The 24,162-nt window shown below is 43.9% G+C and overlaps 1 protein-coding gene across 7 annotated transcripts in view; it reads right to left on the reverse strand.

Annotated features, from left to right (window-relative positions):
* The window catches only part of MID2 (midline 2), a 201,053-nt gene that overhangs the window by 106,907 nt on the left and 69,984 nt on the right, over positions 1-24,162 (reverse strand). The window contains exon 1 of one of the 7 annotated variants that reach the window (XM_077890083.1): positions 5,081-5,429. The exons of 1 other annotated variant lie outside the window; for it this stretch is intronic. Coding sequence is in view for 1 of the 6 variants with exons in the window: in XM_077890081.1 (XP_077746207.1) it covers positions 4,472-4,475 (4 nt within the window). In the remaining 5 variants the exon portion in view is untranslated. Of the gene's footprint in view, positions 1-3,835; positions 3,859-4,380; positions 4,607-4,934; positions 4,956-5,080; positions 5,430-24,162 lie in introns of those variants that run through there. 5 more of the 7 variants (XM_077890086.1, XM_077890081.1, XM_077890084.1 and 2 more) reach the window with 5 other exon arrangements.

The raw sequence follows: 24,162 nt of genomic DNA on the forward strand, positions 1-24,162 counted from the left end.
CACTAGCAGTTGCAAGGTTGGAGAGCAAACTCAATCTACCCACTGCTACCAGTCAGTCCTGGTTTCAATCTACTCGAGGACTGCTTTTCCAAACCTCTCTCGCCCAGTGCAATATTTGTAAATTTTTAAATGTTCAGTGACACACCTGGATGGGCAGTCCTCTCCACTTCTACAAATAAAACCGGCAATGTATGTATGTAGGGCATACCGTTGAATGTTAGGCTTGAGTGCACCCCAAGTTCAGATCAGAAACAAGGGACAGAGAACAGAAGGTTATTTGAAATCAAGCTTCTACTCCCTGGGGAATCACATGGATCCTAGCAACACTGAACAAAGGGCTATAGACAAAGCGATTGAGAATTCTGGACTGTAAACCATTTTTCTCTCTCTGGGCTGTATACATTCAGACACGTCACCGTCCTACATTAGCATTGTCTACCAGGCCTATGCTTTATTGCTCCTAACTGGGCAAACTGTAAATACTGGGATTTTTCCGGTTCAGGAGGATTTGAGTTTACGTAATGAGTTTGTTATCAGATCATTTGGTCTCCGTGAAAGAAAAGATCCAAAGACTGGGAACTCTGTTCATCAACCAGAGGAGTCTGGCCTTTAGGAAAGAGGCTGAGACAGAGCCCAAGGTCAAGCAGTCAGAGCTCTGCAGGGAGACAAGAACCCAAATAGGACAAGCCTTACTAATGATACTTTGCCAACCAACTTAGACTGAACCAACATCCTAGTGCGCACTCAGGTGAACCCCACATAGAGAAGGGAATGGTGGGACGTTGGGACATTGCTCCAAACTCCTCCATTACCCACACTGTAACCCATCTAGCAGTCTGAGCAGCTCAGGATTTCTAAAGGAAATACAGGAGCTGGAAGATTGAGTATCGAAAAGATTATGTCTGCCTACGGTCATAGAGAAGGGGAAGATGGAAAAAGAGAACAGGAGGAAGAGCTACAGACCCCTAGGGTCCACGGAAGACTTGGAGCAGAGTTTTAATTCATGAAAATAGACAGAAAAACCTATCGATCCTTGGAAGACAGGGGAAATAAAAAGGGAAATAGCCAGCAGTCTGCACAGGAGGATCCCTGGAGTTGTAACTTCTTGTCCCAACACCACTCATCTGGTCTTCTCATTCGTTAGCATGATCCAATACACTGGCTGTGAAATGCTTTTCTAGCCTCTGCTCTACACTGCTCAGTGATGAACACAATGTTTCTTGAGAGATCCAAAATAGAGAGATCACCATAATACTACCTGAGTACCAACGTGGCATTTATCAAAAAGTGAACAACGGGAAACTCTCCTGAACTGTCATATATCCATGATCAACATGTTAAATGTCATAATTTGATGATGCTATGCTCTAAGACCTCGCCAGCTTAAGTGAGGAGGCATTTCACAAACACAGTGCCTCGTTTTCCCCTTTGCACAGAAAACAAAACAAAACAAAACAAAACAAAACCTGTCACGCTAAACAGAAATAGAGCACAGCCTGACCTCCACTGGCCTCCACCAGCCGCAGAATCGCATGGCCTAACAGCTAGGGAGTTACCAAGATCCACGAAGACCAGATGACAGACACACAGAAGGCCAAGCAGGCACCTCTGGAAACAGCCATTCCAAACACATCCTGTACCTCAGCCCTGCCCTCACCTCTTTTTAGGGGTCTGGGACTCTGCTGGGAAAGAGAGAACCTGAGTCCTGATAGAGAGAGTGAAAAGAGGACATTCTCTCCTCTTCTACCAAGCCAACGAGGTCTGCTGAGTGGGAAAGACCTAGTCTTCCTGCAGTTTCCTTCTCAACTGTCATGGCATCAGCAGATTTTATGGAAGGATGAGGGAATGGACGGGCTCACTACCCAGAGCAATTTTTGGATGCAATTATGAGACTCCCCTGGCACCGATTTAAGATCTGCAAGTTGGAGCAAGTTGCCATGCACTCCGAGGAGGGATTAACTAAACCAATTTCATCTCAATTTGCGCTGTTCAGATGATAGAGTCATGAGGAAACTAAGTCACTGGGGCCTGTAGCAGGGCTTCCCAGGGTGACCGTGCAAGGTACAACGTGCCAGGTGAGATCTAGTGGTCATGAAAGAGGGAGCCAATCAGCCCTTTGTTTTCCCTAGCCTCTACCCCTGTCTTGCTCCTCCCTGTCCTACTCCGGGTGCTGCAGGTAAGGAAGGAGGCCTCAAATGAGGAGGCCAAATATGAAGGCCAAGACCTGGAACTTGGCCCCATCAGCAGAGAACTCTGCACACTGTAGGTGCTCAGTAAATATTGTTGACTCACTGCTGCTAGATGCTAATCATGCTCCTATTGCCAGGCCTAAAATTATTTATGCCGCTTTTCAGTAGAAATTAACTGCCCCCATACAGGCTAAAAATGGGTGAGGTTATGTTTGCAAATGAGTCTGACTCAGACTGTTAGGTTGGAGTACATTAGATATGATTCAAGCTTCAACTTAAAATAATCACCATTACTCCGTATGCCTAGTTTTATGCATGTTTTCATTCAGTTGTACATGCTTTAGGAACAACAAACAACAGAGTCCTGAGTATGGTGATAGATTTGGCTCCTGGGGTGGAGGGTGGCTAAGGATGGTAAGTTAGGGTTTCCAGTAAACCAGAGTTCCTCCTCACACCCAGTCCAGCTATTATCCCCATAAAAAGGTAAATGAAGCGCTTTATTTGAAAAGCGTAATGCTGAGAGTTTATAGAACCCTTTCATCTTTAAAAGACCAAGCAGAGCCTCAAAATGCCCAGTATACAGTATTATGCCTTTTACACAAGTACACCAAGTATAAAAGAAAGGTCATAGGAATGTCCTAGGGCCATAAAACCAATGTGATGTCAGATTTGGGATAAACTCTCTGATCTTCCTGACTCCTAGACCCATATTTTAACCACAGAAATCCAGTTGTGAGGAACGACCAGGAAAAATCTCATTCACATTATGTATCTATATTAAGGTAATTGATTGGGCAGGCATATATAAAAATAGCAGACTGTTTCTCCCTTAGGGCAGTCAGTAGGATTGCAGAGGGGAGAAAAGGGGGCATGTGAGGGTTGGGGTAATCAGCTAGGGTCAAGCCAGAAGGAGGAGAGAGAAGCTCCCTATTATTCAGCATTTCCCTTCTATTGGAACATCACCAGAGAAGTGATTAGAGAGCATTGGGAGGGAACAGAATAGGGTTCAAGGCAGCCCTTGCCGCCCAACTAGAGAATCCAAGGAATCAACCACATACATGACTGGTCTTTTTATACAGTTTCCACTATATTCCTGTATCAGGGCTCCTCCTCACAGGCACACAACCATCACCATGCACCTACCCCACACTCAGAAATCCTCAAAAAGGCAAATTGGTTGAGGAGCAAGAGGCTGGAGGGCTGGGAGGCAGGTGGAGCACGCACGCAGGTTGGTGGGGGTTAGTCTGGGGGGGACGGTGCGTTCTGCTGGGAGACCTGGGTGGGCAGGTAGGTGTGTGACAACGCAGGAAGAGGGCAAGTGATTGCGAAGAAGGGTAAGGGAGCATGGAAGAGAGAAAGTGAAGAAAACTCAAGACCCCAGGATCCCAATTTCCTGCTCTGTGGGGTTTGGGTGGGAGGGAGAACCAATAAAGAAAAAAAAAAAGAAAAAAAAACAACCAAACAACAACAAACAGACACACACACACACACACACAACCACAAAACCACAAAACGCCTCCAAGAAATAATGTGCTACACACAAAGTACTAAGTGGCCTAAAGCTCATCATTACCGAAACTGTTTCTGTAAATCTAGTCCGCCGTTATTTACTCCATTCTTAAGAGGCAGGAATGGAAAAACCCTACCTCTCCCCGGTACGGTCGCAGTCTGTCCTCTGGACATAGAGAAGTTTTCCCTCTCTCCCACTGAGCTGGTTTCAAGGCTAGGCCAGAAATAAGGAACCACCCAGAGGAGACCCGGGAATCGCTCCCCTGGCAGAAAAGGGAGTAAGTTTCATCTGGCCTCCCCGCCGGCAGGGTGTCCGCAGCATCCCTGGCTGCTGCAGCAGCCACTGCCGCGTGGAGGGCCGGTCGAGGGGCGCCGCCCGTGTCAAGAAGGCTATCGGCCGCGGGAGCGTGGGAAGGCGGCGGTGCCCTTTCCCAGACTCACGCACAGGCACCGGGGCAGCCGCTCGACTGCCCGCGCCAGGCGAGTCGGGGCGCTGGAGGCCTCGGGCCGCCCCCGCCCCACACCCCGGAGTGCAAACTCCGTCCCAAGAGGGCAGCGACGGGCACCCAGGCCAGGCCGGGGCCCCCACCGCCGACACCGCCACCTCGAGCCTCGCGGTGCCCCGTCACGCCGCCCCGCCGAGCCCCGGGGCCCTGGGCCCCGTGCCGGGCCCCAATGGCACCTGAGAGGCGGCCGGAACCGGAGCCCGGGTCGAGCCGAGTGCGGGCGGTGCCCCTCGGCTCTCGGGGCCGTGGCGAGGGGGCGCGTTTTACCCATAGCGTTCCCGGGTGCCAGCCATCTCCTTGGCGCGCCCGAGGGCGCCGGGCGCTCGCCTGCCTCCGCTGGGAGCTGGCTCGGGCTCCGGCGCGAGCTCCCGGGCCGCCGCCGCCTCTCTAGGCCGCCGCCCGCCTTCGCCGCCGCCGCCGCCGCCGCGCAGCAGCCGGGATCCGCCCGCCCGCGCGCCCCGCGAGAGACAGCACGGCAGCCGCGACGCTACCGCAGCTGGGTCTCCAGAGACGAACTTAAAGAGTTTTAGCCCTTTCGTCCAGGGGCAGCACCATGACACCACGGCAGCACCACACTGTCATTTCCGCCGCCGCAGAGGAAAAAAAAAAAAAAAAGGCAATCCCTACGAAAAGGGGGGTGGGGGGCAAACAGGGCTGGGGCTGGCGCCCCGAGGTAACACTGCGAAGGGCCCCGGGTACCAGGGGCGCTTGACCACCTTCCCGGTCTCACCTTCCTCCACCCCCGCCGCTCCCAGCTCCCCCAGCCCCTCCTGTGGAGGCGCGTTTACAGGTTTTCTCCCCTGGCTGGAGTGACCGGAGAAACCTAAGCAAGCCAAGGCAGCGGGTGGGTGGGGTTCGGGTTACTACGGTACCTACCAGCTGATTCCAGCAGCTTTTTCTCCAGCGCCCTGTCATCTTGAAGGAAGACACACCGAGGGGCTCGAGCGGGCGTGTGTGTGCGAGCGCGTGTGTGTATGTGTGTGTGAGCGAAAGACAGAGAGAGAGAGAGAGCGCAGAATGTGTACGAAATGCAGAAGGAAGACTATGGCCAAACTCTTTTCCCACCCGCCAACCCTCTGATCGCACAAGCCACCAGGTTAGAACAAGGAAAAGGCCATCGCCACCAGCAACGACAAGAGAGTGCCTAGGTCCACCGCACTGGTTCTCAGATGAAGCCGCTCCGGTGCAAAGTTAACTACCAAGTAAAACAAAAATAGTGGAGGACACATAAAAGGGCAGACAATTGAAGGAAACCCAACCCCTCTTTCTTTTTACAAAGGGAGAATGCCTGTGTTTTATTGGCCTTGGGCAGAAGTTGTGGAGATGGATTAAAGCCACCAAAATTTTAGAAAAACAAAAGAGAGTAGAGTCTCATCTGCACATCCAAATCCTTGATGGGCAAAACAAGAGGGTCGTTAAACAGGACAATAGGACAGATGCCAGCCATCCAGGTATAATGTCCCTAATAAGCTAATTGGTCCATCTGGAACCCGGAAGCCTCATTGGTCTGGAGTCAGCCTCTTGGCTGACCTGTCATTGGCTCAGAGACCACCACCCCACTCACAAAGAGGATGAGAGAGGAAAGGAGGAGGAGGCCCCAGAGGAGATTCTGTACCTAAGGTGGGATCAAAGGGGGAGAGGAAGGAGAGAGAAGAGAGAAAATGAAAGGAAACACTCCCCTTTCTCATAGGCCTCCCATTACTGTGCATGGGAACGAGTCCAGAAAAATTAAGGTAGCTCTGGGAGTCTCCCATGAAGGAACCAATAGTAATTAGCCAACACCCCTGTTAAACAATGTGCTAGACAGCCCTGAAGTGGAAACGAAGGCAAAAATCACAACCAGGCTATCCTGATGAAAGTCTGACCCTGAGAGAAATAAGTTAATGAGTCACACCAAAGGCACAAACAACTGAAATCAGAAACAGAAGTGGGACCATATCAGACTTTAAAACTTCTGCATGTCAAAAGAATTAACAGTGAGAAGACACAAACAGAGGGGAAATATTGGCAAACCCTATATCTGATAAGGGGTCAGTATCTGAAATATATAAAGAACTCCTACAACCCAATAACGAAACAAATGGCCCAACTGAAAAATGAGCAAAGGACTTTGGATAGACATTTATCTCTTCAAAGTAGCTAGACAAATGGCCAAAAGTATGAAGAGATGCTTAATGTCACTAATCATCAGAAAAAAAATGCAAGTCAGAACCACAATGAGATATCACCTCACACTGGTTAGGATGGCTACTATTTTAAAAACAAGCAGACAGAAAGGCAGAAGTGTTGGCGAGGATCTGGAAAAATTGGAGCCCTTGTGCACCGTTGCTGGGAATGTGAAATGATACAACTGCTCCAGAAAACAGTATGGAAGTTCCTCAAAAAAGTAAAAATAGAACTACCATATGATCCAGCAATCCCACTTCTGAAAATATAGCCAAAAGAATTGAAAGAAAAATCTCAAGGAGATATTTGCACGCTCGCATTCATTGCAGCATTATTAACAATTGACAAGAGGTAGGAGCAATCCAAATGTCCATGGGAAGATTAAAGTATAAAGAAAAATATGGCATATACCATACAGTAGAAGGTGGAATATACATGTCAGCCATAAAAAAGAAGGAAATTGGGATGCCTGGGTGGCTCAGTGGTTGAGCTTCTGCCTTCGGCTCAAGGCATGATCCTGGGGTCTGGGATCAAGTCCCGCATCGGGCTCCTTGCAGGGAGTCTGCTTCTCCCTCTGCCTATGCCTCTGCCTCTCTATGTGTGTGTCTCTCATGAATGAATAAAATCTTTAAAAGAATAATTTAAAAAGAAGGAAATTTTGTCATATGCTAGGACATGGATGAACCTTGAGGATCATATGCAAAGTGAAACCAGTCAGTCCTAGAAGGACAAATACTGCATGATTCCACTTATAGGAGGTATCTAAAATAGTCAAACTCGTAGGAACAGAAATGGTGGGTGCAGTGGGGAAGTGTTCTGTGGAGGCAGAGTTTCCATCATACAGGACTGGGATGCGGGGATAGCAGGGAGGTTCTGGGGAATCTGTTGCACAACAATGTGCACAAGGTTGACAATATTGCACTGTACATTAAAAAAATTGTTGAGAGGCTGATTTTATGTCATGTGATTCCCTCCACAATAAATAATGTATTTTGTCAAAAACTGAGTCAGAAGTAAACTGATCCTAGCATAACAGAGGAATGGATAAATAGGAATTTTATATATATATATATATATATATATATATATATATATATATATCATATAGTTATCTCTCAGCTGTTGTTAAATGAAAAAAGCAAGTGGTGTATGGTTTGCTACTACTATGAAAAGCTGATTACACAGGTTGCCTGGGGGTCAGGCATAGGAGGAAGTACTTAACATTGTATACGCCCTTTTGTACTCTTTTGTACTCTGAATTTTTTATAATGTCCCTGTATTGCCTTTCTTTTAAAGATTTTACTTATTTATTTGACAGAGAGAGAGAGCACACAAGCAAGGGAAGCAGGGGGAGCGGGAGTAGGAGTGGGAAAAGCAAGCTCCCCACTGAGCAGGGAGCCCAATGTGGGACTTGATCCCAGGACCCCAGGATCCTGACCTGAGCCAAAGGCAGACACTTAACCAACTGAGCCACCCAGTTGCCCCTGTATTAGCTTTTTAAAAACAATTTTAGAAGAACAAGGAGCATAGAGACAGAAAATAGGATAGAGGCTATCAGAGGACTGAAGGGAGGCCAGAATAGGGAGTTAAGTGTTTAATGGCTACAGTTTCTGTTTGGAAGGATGACAAAGTGCCAGAAGTAGATAGTGGTGGGGCTTACACATCCTTGTGAATATACTGATTGCCACTCAAAAATGGTTAGAATGGCAAATTTTATGTTATGTATATTTCACCGCAATAAAATTTTTTTTATTAAATGAAAAAGGACAGGGCACCTGGGTGGCTCACTGGTTGAGCATCTGCCTTTGGCTCGGGTCGTGATTCTGGGGTTCTGGAATCGAGTCCTGCATCAGACTCCCCATGAGGAATCTGCTTCTCTCTCTGCCTATGCCTCTGCCTCTCTCTGTGTTTCTCTCATGAATAAATAAATAAAATCTTAAAAAGAGAGAGAGAGAAAGAACCAGAATGTATACAGAACAGGTAGAGGTTGTTGTGTTTGTATAATAAATTAAAATATACAGTTGACCTTGAACTGTGTGGGTCTACTTGTACACAGATTTTTTTACAGTAGAGTACTGCAACATATTTTTCGTATAATTTTCTTAATTAAATTTTCTCTTTGCTAGCTTACTCTAAGAATACAGCTAAATTGTCAGGGTGCCTGGGTAGCTCAGTCAAGGTTGAGCATTGGACTCTTGATTTTGGCTCCAGTCATGATCTCAGGGTCATGAGATGGAGCCTCAGGACTGGGCTCCACACTCAGTGAGGTTTCTGCTTGAGATTCTTGCCCTCTCCCTCTGCTCCTTCGACTCCCACTAGCTTACTCTCTCTCTCTCAAATAAATATCCTTTTTAAAAACGATACAGCTATATTGTACACCTGAAACTAACATAACACTGTATGTTAACTATACTGGAATCAAATTTAAAAATTAGGGGCACCAGAGTGGCTCAGTGGTTGAGCATCTGCCTTCGGCTCAGGTCGTGATCCTGGGGTACTGGGATCGAGTCATGCATCAGGCTCCCCACAGGGAGCCTCTTTCTCCCTCTGTTTTAAAAATAAATAAATAAATGAAAAACTTCATAAAAATGTAGAACAAAAAAAGGGTACAATATATAATGCACATAACATACAAAATATATGTTAATCAACTGTTATCAGTAAGGCTTCTGGTCAACAGTAGGCTATTAGTTATATTTTGGGGCAGTCCAAAGTTATACGCGGATTTTCAACCACAGAAGTCTGTGCCCCCAACCTCTGTGTTGTTCAAGGGTCAACCTATGTAAATACATAGAAAAGAACCTGGGAGCACACCCAGTGGAAGCGTAGAATTGTGGTGGTATTGAGAGAATTTTTCGGGTTTGAGTCTATATATTTTATAACTGTTTGAATATCCTACAATGAGAATTTCTTTTGTAGTTAAACATTTTTTTATGTCATGGCCCGAAAACAAACCCAAGTTGAGTCACAAGTCAATTGAACCCTTAGAATTCTTTAACCTCACTGGATATGATCTCTGCAGAGAGTTGGAGAGTTTTCTAAAATGTGAAGAAGTGATCGCTTTGGTCCCAGACACCGGAGCCACGTTAGCTACCTCTTGGCAGCGCCGTTGCTCCATTAGAGGACATTTGCTTTTAATGGTCTTTACCATCCTTCAGAAACAACCTCTCCTTCACTTTTTAGCAGTCTCCCCTCCACCTGAGTTTCCAGTGCTTTCAAGCTAGTCCTTGGCTTACCAGAGCTCTATACAGAGTGCTGGAACCCCGTCTTCCCCCCCACAGGCACCAGCCCATACTCAGGACCTTTTCTCTCCTTATCAAAACTTAAAACTGTTTCTGGATCCCTTTCACAAAAGACCTTCCTAAGGATTTCAATCAACTAATTTGAGCAAATGTTAATAGCTCCATTTGTCTCTCTATTAGTAGATAATGTTTTAATTTTAACAGAGGCCTTCAATGCATTAACTCAAAGAAATGACTAATAGTGTGTGTGGGTGGGGATGGGGGGTGGGGAGATTTTGCTACTTATGTCACATAAGCAGCTGCTTTGAAAATATCCCCATGTTCAGTGGTTTTATGCAAATTATTGCTGTAAATGTATGAAAGTAAATGTTTCGTATCTGGCAGGAAAAGGAAAATGGGCTGGGAGATGTGATGAAATTATTTTTTAATAATTATTTAATGGTTACCTTTGTATAGAACATGTGTTGATCCTATTATCAAAATAAATCAGATCCATGAGGAAAAAAAAAAAGATACTTGACAGATTCAGCTTGAGGTGTTCAATTGAATTAATCTGGAGCGGAAGTACCACATTGCAGTCCTAGAATGTGAAAGGGACATCTCATGGGCTCTTTTTTTTCTCCAGCTAAGAATTGGAGAGGGGGGTAGGCGCAATGACTCCAGATACTTTCTACAGAGAGAAGCACAGAGCCCTGTCTGTTTTGGAAGGAAAAATCACAGAAGGGAGATTTTGTTGCACAAGAGAATTGTCGCTTCTGCAGAAGGGAACCTTCCCACTGCTCTCAAAAGAAGCAGCTAGTTGTCTGAAATCCAGAGGTTTACCAAAGGTTTACTAACCAGTGGGGGGCGGGGGGGCGTCAGGGAGGCTCTTAACAGGATGGTGAGAAGAAAGGTACTTTGGCAGATGCTCATCAATAGGACATTGTTCTAAAACTAGCCATTTAGTGGCTTAAGAGACAGTGGTTCAAGATAAATATGCTCCCAGTATGGAGGAATGGCATGTTCCTGATACTTTTTATCCTCCTTCAATCTATATTTTGGTATTGCCTTTTATTAATTTTGTAATTTATCCAAATTGTTGTTTGTTGCAAGAAACACATATATTTGATATTTATATTATATCGGTAAATATTTTCCTGTAGTTTTTTAAAAATTATTTATTTGAGAGAGAGCACACATGGGTGCACATGAGCAGGGGGGAGAGGAAGAAGCAGACTTCCCACTGACTAGGGAGACTGACTTAGGGCTTGATCCCAGGACCTCCAGATCATGACCTAAGTCCAAGGCAGATGCTTAACCCACTGAGCCACCCAGGCACCCCTTCCCTGAAGTTTTAATTAGTCTTCAGGCCCAAGTCTAAACATTCCCACTGGCCATGTGTTTCTAACAAGCACACCAAGTCACTTAGAGTCAGGCTTCTAAAACCTCGTTCTCGGGGCATCTGGGTGGCTCAGTGGTTGAGTGTCTGCCTTTGGCTCAGGGCATGATCCCAGGGTCCTGAAATCAAGTCCCTCATCGAGGTCCCCACAGGGAGCATGCTTCTCCCTCTGCCTATGTCTCTGCCTCTCTGTGTCTCTCATGAATAAATAAAATCTTTTTTAAAAATTTTTATTTATTTATGATAGTCACAGAGAGAGAGAGAGAGAGAGAGAGAGAGAGGCAGAGACATAGGCAGAGGGAGAAGCAGGCTCCATGCACCAGTAGCCTGATGTGGGATTCAATCCCGGGTCTCCAGGTTCGCGCCTTGGGCCAAAGGCTGGCGCTAAACCGCTGCGCCACCCAAGGATCCCAAATAAATAAAATCTTAAAAAAAAACATAAAACCTCATTCTCCATGGTTTTTCTCTCATCTCATTACCTGTTCCTCAGGTTCTGTTCTTTCCTCCTCCTGCTTTTCTGTCTCCAAAGGTTGGTGTGTCCCAAGACTCAGTCCTTGGTTCTATTCTCCAATTCTTCTCACTCCCTAGGTGACCTCCTCTACTCTCACAGTTTTAAGTACAAGCCCCATTTTATCTTTCCAGCTCAGACCTCGCCCTTGAGTCCCCATGTGCATAGTCACCTGGCTGTTTTACATCTCCATTTGGAGGCTTCACAGACACCTGTAACTTAATGTGACCCAAGGAAAGCTCTTAGTTCTTACTCCCCCTATCTCAGTAAATGGCACCACCCAACTGTTTTAAAACCAGACACTAGGATGTCATCTTTGCCACCCTTTCCTTTCCCCAACATCCATCATTCAATCCATCAAGTCTTGTGTGGGTCTCCCCTTCCACCTTTGACCCCTTGCAATAAGTACGTGGCCAGAGTGATCTTTTTATTTTATTTATTTATTTTTTGAGAGTGTGAGATCAAGAACATGGGAGGAAGGGCAGAGGGAGAGAGAGAGAGAGAAAATCTTAAGTGGGCTCCACACTAAGCACAGAGCCCACCCAACACAGGGCTCAATCTCATGACCCTGAGATCATGACCTGAACCAAAATCAAGAATCAGAAATCTAAGCAACTGAGCCGCCCAGGGGCCCCCAGGGTGATTTTTTTTTATAGGAAATAGGATTTAAAAAAAAGGAAATCTGTTTTTTTGCTCCCTCTTCTCACTGCCATTAGTGTGAAATTCAAATTGCTCAATGTGCTCTATAAGACATGGCATCAGCTGGCACTGCCTACCTCTCCAACCTTATCCTGTTCCACTTTCACTCTTCCTCACTACAATCCAAACACACTGCCCTTCTGACATGCCTTGAACCAACCACAAGCTCTTGGCTACCCCAGGAATTTTGCATATTCTCTTCCCTCTGCTGGTTACTCTTCCTTCTACTCACCATATGGCCCTCTAGCTTCTTTTCTTGGGACTCAAAGAAACCCTCCCTGACTACCTTACCTAAAGTATAACCCTTTCTCATTATTCTCTAAGACAACACCCCATTTATATCCTTTAGGGCATGTATCATTAGCTGAAATTACCATATGTGTTTATTATATGTCTTCTCCACATACATACATACACACTAGCAATACATTGCACAAGACCAAGAGCCTTGTCTATCTCCATCACTTATGTATCTCCAGCACCTAGAACAATACCTGGCTCATGGTAGGTGCTGATATTTGCTGGATGAATGGCAATAAATGAGAAAGGTGCTCCAGAGATGACCTTTACCACCCTGATACAGATTTACCCCCATCTTCGACCTGCAGCAGGACTATCACACATAGAAAGGACTCCTTGGCAGAACGCATGGATTTGTAGCAGATTCATGCTGGGAGACCAGACTCTTTATTCAGGACCTCGACTGCCTACACAGCAGCAACTTTGAAACTGACTCAAGAAACACTAGTGTCCCTCAAGATATTAACTGGTGTTCAGCAAAAAAAGAAAAAAAAATTCGATCAAATAAGTTTAGGAAATGCTACAGTGTATCTCCCTCTCAGAGACACAGCCCACATTAGTGTATCAAGACCTTAAGAAGTCCTACCAGACATAAAACCTATTTTAGCTTTATTTAGCATTTCCCAAATATGTTTGCCCACGGAACTTTTATGTTCTTCTCACTTACTCTCATAGGACACTAGCATCTCTCAAAATGGAGTTTTGGAAATATTGTTGATGTAGATATATAGGTATCATCATGTAGGTCTATATATATATCTATACAGGTCTCCCCTGCTATCTGAAAGTACTGTGTTGCTATAAAACCTTTCTTAAGGGATGCCTAGGTGGCTCAGTCCATTAAGCATCTTCCTTTGGCTTGGGTCATGATCAATTAGTGAAAATAGATGCTACCTTAGGTCTTTCGTGAATGCAATATGGTGGAACATGAACTTTCAAAAAGCAGGAATACCTGTACCATAGACATGAGTAAGAGTTCATTTAAGATCCATGACAATAGGGGCACCTGGGTGGCTTAGTGGTTGAGCAGCTGCCTTTGGCTCAGGTTGTGATCCCAGAGTCCTGGGATTGAGTTCCTCATCAGGCTCCTGTAGGGAGACTGCTTCTCCCTCTGCCTGCGTCTCTACCTCTCTCTCTCTCTCTCTCTCTCTCATGAATAAATAAATAAATAAAATCTGGGATCCCTGGGTGGCGCAGCGGTTTGGCGCCTGCCTTTGGCCCAGGGCGCGATCCTGGAGACCCAGGACCGAATCCCACGTCGGGCTCCCGGTGCATGGAGCCTGCTTCTCCCTCTGCCTATGTCTCTGCCTCTCTCTCTCTCTCTCTCTCTCTCTGTGTGTGTGTGTGACTATCATAAATAAAAAAAATAAAATAAATAAATAAAATCTTTTAAAAAATCCATGACAATAAATTCCAACTCAAAGATATTGGTGAAATGAAGTGGGATTTAAATTTTAAATAAGGCATTGCTGGGGGTAGTGCCTTCTGGTTATATTGACCTATTAGGAGGATACTGGCCTGTAATGGGTTAAGAGGCTGCTCTAAATTAATTCAAATCTTCTGGCCTGAGCGAATCATTCCCTTGGGCTACTGAGTGAGAACCTGAAAATAAGATTGATGAACCAACCACTATCATCGGGGAAATTGTACACATGGAAGAAGTACCAGTATCAGATCCTCCTAGACTAGAGAGGAACTGCTGTCAAAGGAGGAAGGAAGGCAGATTTTGCAAATTGCAGACCAGCAGGCTTAATGTTGACCGGAGGCAAGACTCATACCCCTCTTCCTCTTACCTATTTCAATAACTTCTTTCTGTTCCTTGAATTCTCCAAGCTCAGCCCTGCCTAAGCCTTTGCATTTGCTGTTGCCTCTGCTTAAAGTAGGGGTGGGCAAACTTTTCCTGCAACGAGCCCAGAAGTAAATATTGTAAGTTTTGTGGGCCATATGGTCTCTATCACAACTATGCAGCTTCCAGCAAAAGCAGCCATAGACCATGCATAAACAGTAAAACTTTATTTACAAAAAACAGGCTTTGGGCCGGATTTGGCCCAAGGCCCATAATTGGTCAACCTGAAGTATGTTTTGCCAGGACTGTTAAATAGATAATTCCTTTTTGTTCAGAATTCAGCTCAAATAATCATTGCTTCACGGTAAACTATTCAAACCAAAGTAGCTACAAATTTACTTGCTTTGCAATATCCCAATTTAATTCTTTCCTTTTTTTTAAATAATAAATTTATTTTTTATTGGTGTTCAATTTGCCAACATACAGAATAACACCCAGTGCTCATCCCATCAAGTGCCCCCCTCAGTGCCCGTCACCTATTCACCCCCACCCCCGCCCTCCTCCCCTTCCTCCACCCCTAGTTCATTTCCCAGAGTTAGGAGTCTTTATGTTCTGTCTCCCTTTCTGATATTTCCTACCCATTTCTTCTCCCTTCCCTTCTGTTCCCTTTCACTATTATTTATATTCCCCAAGTGAATGAGACCATACAATGTTTGTCCTTCTCCGATTGACTTATTTCACTCAGCATAATACCCTCCAGTTCCAACCACGTTGAAGCAAATGGTGGGTATTTGTCATTTCTAATGGCTGAGCAATATTCCATTGTATACATAGACCACATCTTCTTTATCCATTCATCTTTTGATGGACACCGAGGCTCCTTCCACAGTTTGGCTATTGTGGCTATAGCAGTAGACATTGCTGCTATAAACATCAGGGTGCAGGTGTCCCGGCGTTTCATTGCATCTGTATCTTTGGGGTAAATCCCCAACAGTGCAATTGCTGGGTCATAGGGCAGGTCTATTTTTAACTCTTTGAGGAACCTCCACACGGTTTTCCAGAGTGGCTGTACCAGTTCACATTCCCACCAACAGTGTAAGAGGGTTCCCTTTTCTCCGCATCCTCTCCAACATTTGTGGTTTCCTGCCTCGTTAATTTTCCCCATTCTCACTGGTGTGAGGTGGTATCTCATTGTGGTTTTGATTTGTATTTCCCTGATGGCAAGTGATGCAGAGCATTTTCTCATGTGCATGTGGCCATGTCTATGTCATCCTCTGTGAAATTTCTGTTCATGTCTTTGGCCCATTTCATGATTGGATTGTTTGTTTCTTTGGTGTTGAGTTTAATAAGTTCTTTATAGATCTTGGAAACTAGCCCTTTATCTGATACTTCATTTGCAAATATCTTCTCCCATTCTGTAGGTTGTCTTTTAGTTTTGTTGACTGTTTATTTTGCTGTGCAGAAGCTTTTTATCTTGATGAAGTCCCAATAGTTCATTTTTGCTTTTGTTTCTTTTGCCTTCGTGGATGTATCTTGCAAGAAGTTACTGTGGCCGAGTTCAAAAAGGGTGTTGCCTGTGTTCTCCTCTAGGATTTTGATGGAATCTTGTCTCACATTTAGATCTTTCATCCATTTTGAGTTTATTTTTGTGTATGGTGAAAGAGGGTGGTCTAGTTTCATTCTTCTGCATGTAGATGTCCAATTTTCCCAGCACCATTTATTGAAGAGGCTGTCTTTCTTCCAGTGGATAGTCTTTCCTCCTTTACCGAATATTAGTTGACCATAAAGTTGAGGGTCCACTTCTGGATTCTCTATTCTGTTCCATTGATCTATGTGTCTGTTTTTGTGCCAGTACCACACTGTCTTGATGACCACAGTTTTGTAGCCAATTTTAATTCTTTCCATTGCACTTATCACTAACTCACATTTTCTTGTGTTGACTTGTCTCCCTGCACTCACATGCACCAGAATAGTAACTAACATTTTTTGAGCTCTTATTATGCACCTGACACTGCTCAAAGCATTTTACATATATTAGCTCTTTTATTTTTTTAAGTGATAGACATTTTTTAAGATTATTTATTTATTTATTCAAGAGAAAGAGAGAGAGAGAGAGGCAGAGAGAGAGGGAGAGGGAGAAGCAGGCTCCATGCAGGGAGCCTGACACGGGACTCAATCCTGGATCTCCAGGATCAGGCCCTGGGCCGAAGGCGGTGCTAAACCCCTGAGACACCCGGGCTGCCCTATTAGTTCTTTTAATCTTAATAATAACCTTGTGACAATAATACTTCATCTCCCCATTTTATATATGCAGAAACCAACGCTGAGATTAAGTGATTTACCCATGTGGTCACATAGTTTCACAGGTAGTGATTCCAGGATTTAGAGCCAGCTCATAAGCTTTATGTGATTGGGATACTGTGGTTTATAATAAGAAATAAATATTTGGTCTTTGTCCCTGTTTCTGGCACAGTGCCTCTAAAATTCTGGAATTTCCCAAGTGATGAGAGCAGAAAAATATGTCTTTTTGTTATGTTAATGAGATGACTTTTGGACCACACCTAAGGATGGGAGCTGCTTGCCAAGAGAACCAACCATGTGGTTAGAGGGTTGGAACATTCAGTTCCTCCCCCTCCCACTCCTGACCAGGGAGGGAAAGGGCTGGAGGTTGAATCAATCACCAATGGCCAGTGATTTAATAAATTGTGGCTATGTAATAAAGCCAAAAGGACCAGGTTGGACAGCTTCCAGGTTGGTGATCACACATTCACGCTGAGAGATGGGGATTTGGGATTTGGCATAGAGATTATGTGCCCCTTCCCACATACTTTGCCCCATGCATCTCTTCCATCTAGCTGTTCCTAAATTATATCTTTTTAAAAAGATTTATTTATTTATTTGAGAGAGAGGGAGAGACAAAATGGAAATATGAGTGGGAGGAGAAACAGAGGGAGAGAAACTCAAGCAGACACCGTGCTGAGCAAGGAAACTGACATTGGGCTCTATCCCACGGCCCCAAATCATGACCTGAGCCAAAATCAAAAGTCAAATGCCTAACTGACTGGGCCACCCAGGCACCCCTGAAATTATATCTTTTTATAATAAACTGGTAATCTAGTATGTGAAATGTTTCCCTGAGTTCTGAGCAAATTAATCGAACTGAAGAAGGTGGTCACTGGAACCCTCCATCTCTAGCTGTGGGTCAGAAGCACAAGTGACAACCTGGACTTGTGATTGGCACCTGAAGTGGAGAGGGGGGCAGTCTTTTAAAATTGAGCCCTTAGCCAGTGGATTCTGTACTATGTCCAGGTAGATAGTGTCAGAATTGAGTCGAGGGGCACCCAGGTGGCTCAGTGGTTGAGCATCTGCTTTCAGCTCAGGGCATGATCCTGGGATCCTAGGATCAAGTCCCACATTGGGCTCCCCGCAGGGAACCTGCTTCTCCCTCTGCCTATGTCTCTGTCTCTTTCTCCTTGTGTCTTTCATGAGTAAATAGATAAAATCTTAAAAAAAAAGAATTGAGTTGAATTGTAGTATACCCAGCTGATGTCAAAGAATCACCTGGTGGTGTGGGGAGAAACTCCTGACGCACATTGGAATTGGAGGCAGAACTCTAGCCATAGTGCATCCTAGTTATAAGCTCCATGAAAGCAGGGGTTTTTGAGTGTCTAGTTTATTAATGATAAACTTAGAACAGTCTAGAACAATGTTTGGTGTATAGCAAGTGTCCGATAACTATTTGCTTCATAAAAATTTTGGAATGCTCAGATTATTAAAGGGAGGCAGTTTTCACTAAGAATAAGTCCATTAGACCTGTTTTCCTTCTTTGATGAGGCTGCTCACTTAGTACAGAGAACAGGGAAAGGGGAATAGAATTTTGCATTTCTTTAACTTCTAAAAAAGCATTACACAAGGTCTTTCCTGGAACCCTTACTTTACTAGATCTTTCAGTGTCATTTAACACTGCTACTCTTCTCTTTCTGTTTTTTGTTTCCATGACACCACACTTTCCTAGTTCCTTTCACACCTCTATAACTGTTCTTGCTTTGTCCTTGTCATGATCCTCCTCCTCCATCAACATGTAGGTGTTGACCAGTGTCTCATCCTTGGTCCTTGGCTCTTCCCACTTTCCAAATTCTCACTGACGGCCCCATCCATTCTCATTGTTTCTATTTTTACCTTTGTTCTGATGACACCCAAATCCAAATCTCCCAGCCAAAACTTAGCCCAAGCCTTGAGAAATCTCACAGGTACCTCAAGTTTAACATGTCCAAAACCAAATTCAATATCTCCTCCTCAAGCCTAGTCAATGTTTTATATTCCCTGTCTCAAATGATGGCATCACCCAGTCACCCCCATGCCAGAAACCAGAAAGTCATTTCTGCCTCCTTACTCTCTCTCACTCCTCCCCAGAGCTAAACTCTGACCCAATCTTGACAGTTCAACTCCTCAAATATTTCTCAATTCATCACATACCTAGTAGCTGTTACCAATTCATAGCTGATCTCCCTGCCTTTAGTTTTAACTACATCCAAGTCTCCACACAGTCACCAGAATTAGTTTCTTAAAGTGCAAATATGATCATGTAATACCCCTTTGCCTACAAGATGGAGTCCAAACTACTTAAGACCATGCAAATCTCCTCAAAATTGCCAGCTTTATCCCCCACTACATCTCATGCATAGCTAATGTTTCAATAATACTGAACAGCTTGCAGCCTTGAAATTCTCCAAACACTTCTATGCCTTTGCCCACATAGCAGCCTCTGCTTTGATGCTGTTCCCCTCTTGCCTTGGCAGACTTCTTGTCAACCTGTCAGACTCAGCCCAGGGCATTATGTCCTCAAGGAAGGCTTCCCCTAACATGCCCCATCTTGGGCTGGATTAGAAGTCTCTCTTCTGTGTTTTCAAAGCATCCTAAACTGGCCTCTGTCACAGCACTTGTCCTGCCATGTCTGTTCCCATGCTTGTATCACTCCATAGACTGTGAGCTTCCTGAGGTCAAATACTATGCTTTATTCAAAATTGTATCCATCACACCATTACAGTGCCTGTCACACACTGAAATTTCAATAATGTGTGATGAATCAGCGATTTTATGCCCATAACATGCTGTTGGCTCTCTGAGTTCACTTGTAACACTGTTTTTTTTTTTAAAGATTGGTTTATTTATTCACGAGACACACACACACACAGAGGCAAAGACATAGGCAGAAGGAGAAGCAGCCTCCCCGCAGGAAGCCTGATGTGGGACTCGATCCTGGAACCTGGAATCACGTCCTGAGCCGAAGGCAGATGCTCAACCACTGAGCCACCCAGGGATCCCAACTTGTAACACCCTTAATACTTCCTCACACAAAAAACTGTCATATAGTGTGGGAAATGCAATGGTAGGGGTAAAACAAAAGAACAGAAGGGGAACACCTGACATGCTTTACGATGAGGGGTGTGTGTGTGCTAATTCAAACCTAGGCTGCAGTGATAGAAATATAATGTAACCAGTGAGGAGATAGTGTGGGTCTATTTGGCATGGTCAAACTATACCTCAGCAGCATTTCAATCAGTGAGCCAAATTGGATTAGTCAATTAATGCCAGTGGTTCAGAAAGAATAAAGCCAAGTCTCGGGAATGGTTTGAGGAACAGGGAAGATATAACCCGATAAAGTATAACTATAAAGGATTTGATGGTCTTATTCAAACATTGGAAGAGCTCTGTTATAGGTTGAATTGTGTCCCCCAGAAAGGTATGTTGAAGTCCTAACCCCTGGGATGTCAAAATGTGACCTTATTTTTGAATGGAGTCTTTGCAGATGCAACTAGTTCAGATGAGGTCATATTGGCATGAGGCGGAGGGGGGGTGCTGCTCAATTCACTATAACTGATGTACTTATAAGAAGAGAGAAATTTGGCCACAGATATAGACCGAAGATGGCCATGTGAAGAAGGAGCTAGATATTGGAATTGTACTGCCACAAGCCAAAGAACAGGAGCCCTCAGCAGCTAGAAGAGACCAAGAAGAATTCTACCCTAAAGTCTTCAAACAGCCCTGCCAGCACTTTGATTTCAGACTTCTGGTGTCCAGAACTGAGACAAGAAATTTCTGTTGTTTAAAACTACCTGGTTTGCTATACTTTATCACATCAGCCATGGGAAACTAACACTGGCTGTCATGGAGCAGAGGGAGTAGATTTGTCCTGCGTGAGACCCAGTGGATGAAAGATACCAGGAGACAGAAATACTTCTTTATATTGAATGGAAACCTCATAGTCATGCTATCCAAAGGTAAAATGAGTTGCCATGGGAGCTGATAAGCTCCCCATGACCGGAGGCCCAGGCTGGATAGTTGTGTGACAGAAATAATACTAGAAATAATACCAGTAGTAATACAAATTCCATTCATATCCTGATTTGAACAAGCCAACCGCAAAAAGATGCTTATGAGATAAGTGGAGATGAATGCTGATTAGATATTTGATTATATTAAGGATTTCATGTTAAAATTTTAGGTGAAAATAATGGCATAATGGTCATAATGGAAGGGAATCTTATCTTTTAGTGATATACACTGAAGGGTTTGCGGAGGAAATGATACAGGTGTCTAGGATTTGCTTTAAAATAATAATCCAGGAGGAGCCCCTGGGTGGCTCAGTCGGCTGAGCATCCGACTCTTGGTTTCAGCTCAGGTCATGATCTCTCAGGGTCTTGGGATCAAGCCCGAGTTAGGCTCCATGTTCAACACAGTCTGCCTGTCCTTCTCCTTCTCCCTTTGTTCCTCCCCTTGCTCGAGTTCTCTCTTTCTCTCAAATAAATAAAATGTTTAAAATAGATAAAGTAAAATAATCCAAGCAGGAGAGATGACTTGGTGTACACATGAAACATGATTGGCCATGTATTGATAATTATCGAAACTGGGTGATGGATACATGGAGGCTCATTTATACTCTCCTCTCTACTTTTTTATGTGTTTAAAATTTTCCATAAGCAAATGCTAAAAAAAAAAAAAAAAAAAAAAAGCTACTACCTACCAAGTACTGAGCACTTACAACATCCAGGAACCATGCTAAGTGCTTTTAAAGCATTATCTCATTTAATGTCTCACAATACATTTAAAAAGACTCAATTAAAAAGTGACATATTCTTGTATAGGAAGGTATGGTACCGTTAAAAGATATTCTCCTCAAATTAGTCTGCATAATCCAGATGAAGAGAAAATTCAATTTGTTTAGATTGCTCGAATTTTCAAAAGAATCTCCCAGTGTCAATTTGTATGCCTAAAAACTAAATCTCCACCACAGCTCAATGAAACCTTACTGTATCAGTTTTACAAACGAGCAAACTGAAAGTTGGAAAAGTGAAGCAAATTGCCCAAGGTTGCACCACAACTAAGTAGCAGAAGTAGGATTTGAATACAGGTTTCTTTGACTCCACCATTCTGGGCTTTTAATGCTCTTGCTACTCCAAATGTGGGCCAAGGACCAGTAGCATAGTATTACAGGAGAGCTGCCTAGAAAATGCAGAACCTCAGGACTCTTATCCCGACCTACCAAGTGGAATTCCCCATTCATGTTTAAGAATTGCATATGCTGGGGCACCTGGGTGGCTCAGACGTTGAGCGTTTGCCTTCTGCTCAGGTCATGATCCTGGGGTCCTGGGATTGGGCTCTCTGTGGAGAGTCTGCTTCTTCCTCTTATTACATCTCTGCCTCTCTGTGTCTCTCATGAATAAATAAAATCTTTTTTAAAATTTCATATGCTATACTGCTATCCAGGTGATTAGACTCCATCAAGGGTTCTATCCTGAGCTCAGATTATACTATATTGTACCTCCGGCGTGGGACCTGTGAATCTGCATATTTACGGGCTCCCTTGGATGAGTTATCAGGGATGAGAAGCACTGGAAAATGAAACCCACAAAAATCTTTTTCAACTCTCAGATTCCCCAATCCCTGATAAGTTTGCAGGAGAGGATGAAGAGCTCAGTTACGTGCACCTGTGGAAAATTACCTGCCTGTTCAACGAAGATAGTCTTTTAGAAGGGACTTTAAGTTTTCTTCTGAGGTAATAGAAGCTTCGGGGTGTGAAAATAGAGTCCAGATGGACAGAATGAGAGGATCAGCAAATATATAAAAAGGCATGACAATTAATATATAAATCTTACATTTTATTTCAAGGAATTGTCAGTGTATACATACACAATAAAATAAGATACAACCCTGTGGCTACAAAGAAATTTGATTGGTTTTCATTGGTGCCATGTATAAATCAAAGTCATTATGCTAGAGTCTATTTTTTTCTTTTATTTTGAAGTATAATTGATAGTGTGATATTAGTTTCAAGTGTACAATTTATCTATTCCACAATTCTATATATTACCCTGTGGGTGCCATGGTAAGTGTAATCACAATCTGTTACCATACAGCATTATTACAATATTATTGACTGTATTCCCTATGCTATACTTTTCATCTCCATAACTTATGTATTTTAGAACTGGAAATTTGTACTTCTTAATCACCTTCATCTATTTTGCCCCTCTACCTACCCACCACCCCTCTGGCAATCGCCAGTTTGTTCTCTGTATTTAAGAGACTGTTTTGTTTGTCCGTTTGCTCATTTGTCTTGTTTTTTGGATTCCATATATTTGTCTTTCTCTCTCTGACTTATTTCATTTAGCATGATGCCTTCCGGGTCCATCCATGTAGTCGCAAATGGCAATTTTTCATTTTTTAAAATAAATTTATTTTTTATTGGTGTTCAATTTACCAACATACAGAATAACACCCAGTGCTCATCCCGTCAAGTGCCCCCCTCAGTGCCCATCACCCATTCACCCCCACCCCCCGCCCACCTCCCCTTCTACCACCCCTAGTTCGTTTCCCAGAGTTAGGAATCTTTATGTTCTGTCTCCCTTTCTGATATTTCCCACACATTTCTTCTCCCTTCCCTTATATTCCCTTTCACTATTATTTATATTCCCCAAATGAATGAGAACATATAATGTTTGTCCTTCTCCGATTGACTTATTTCACTCAGCATAATACCCTCTAGTTCCATCCACGTTGAAGCAAATGGTGGGTATTTGTCATTTCTAATGGTTGAGTAATATTCCATTGTATACATAAACCACATCTTCTTTATCCATTCATCTTTTGATGGACACCGAGGCTCCTTCCACAGTTCGGCCATTGTGGACATTGCTGCTATAAACATCGGGGTGCAGGTGTCCTGGCGTTTCATTGCATCTGAATCTTTGGGGTAAATCCCCAACAGTGCAATTGCTGGGTCATAGGGCAGGTCTATTTTTAACTCTTTGAGGAACCTCCACACGGTTTTCCAGAGTGGCTGTACCAGTTCACATTCCCACCAACAGTGTAAGAGGGTTCCCTTTTCTCTGCATCCTCTCCAACATTTGTGGTTTCCTGCCTCGTTAATTTTCCCCATTCTCACTGGTGTGAGGTGGTATCTCATTGTGGTTTTGAGTTGTATTTCCCTGATGGCAAGTGATGCGGAGCATTTTCTCATGTGCATGTTGGCCATGTCTATGTCTTCCTCTGTGAGATTTCTGTTCATGTCTTTTGCCCATTTCATGATTGGATTGTTTGTTTCTTTGGTGTTGAGTTTAATAAGTTCTTTATAGATCTTGGAAACTAGCCCTTTATCTGATACGTCATTTGCAAAAATCTTCTCCCATTCTGTAGGCTGTCTTTTAGTTTTGTTGACTGTATCCTTTGCTGTGCAAAAGCTTCTTATCTTGATGAAGTCCCAATAGTTCATTTTTGCTTTTGTTTCTTTTGCCTTCGTGGATGTATCTTGCAAGAAGTTACTGTGGCCGAGTTCAAAAAGGGTGTTGCCTGTGTTCTCCTCTAGGATTTTGATGGAAT

The sequence above is a fragment of the Canis aureus genome, chromosome X, assembly GCF_053574225.1.
Source record: "Canis aureus isolate CA01 chromosome X, VMU_Caureus_v.1.0, whole genome shotgun sequence".
Classification (NCBI taxonomy): Eukaryota; Metazoa; Chordata; class Mammalia; order Carnivora; family Canidae; genus Canis; species Canis aureus.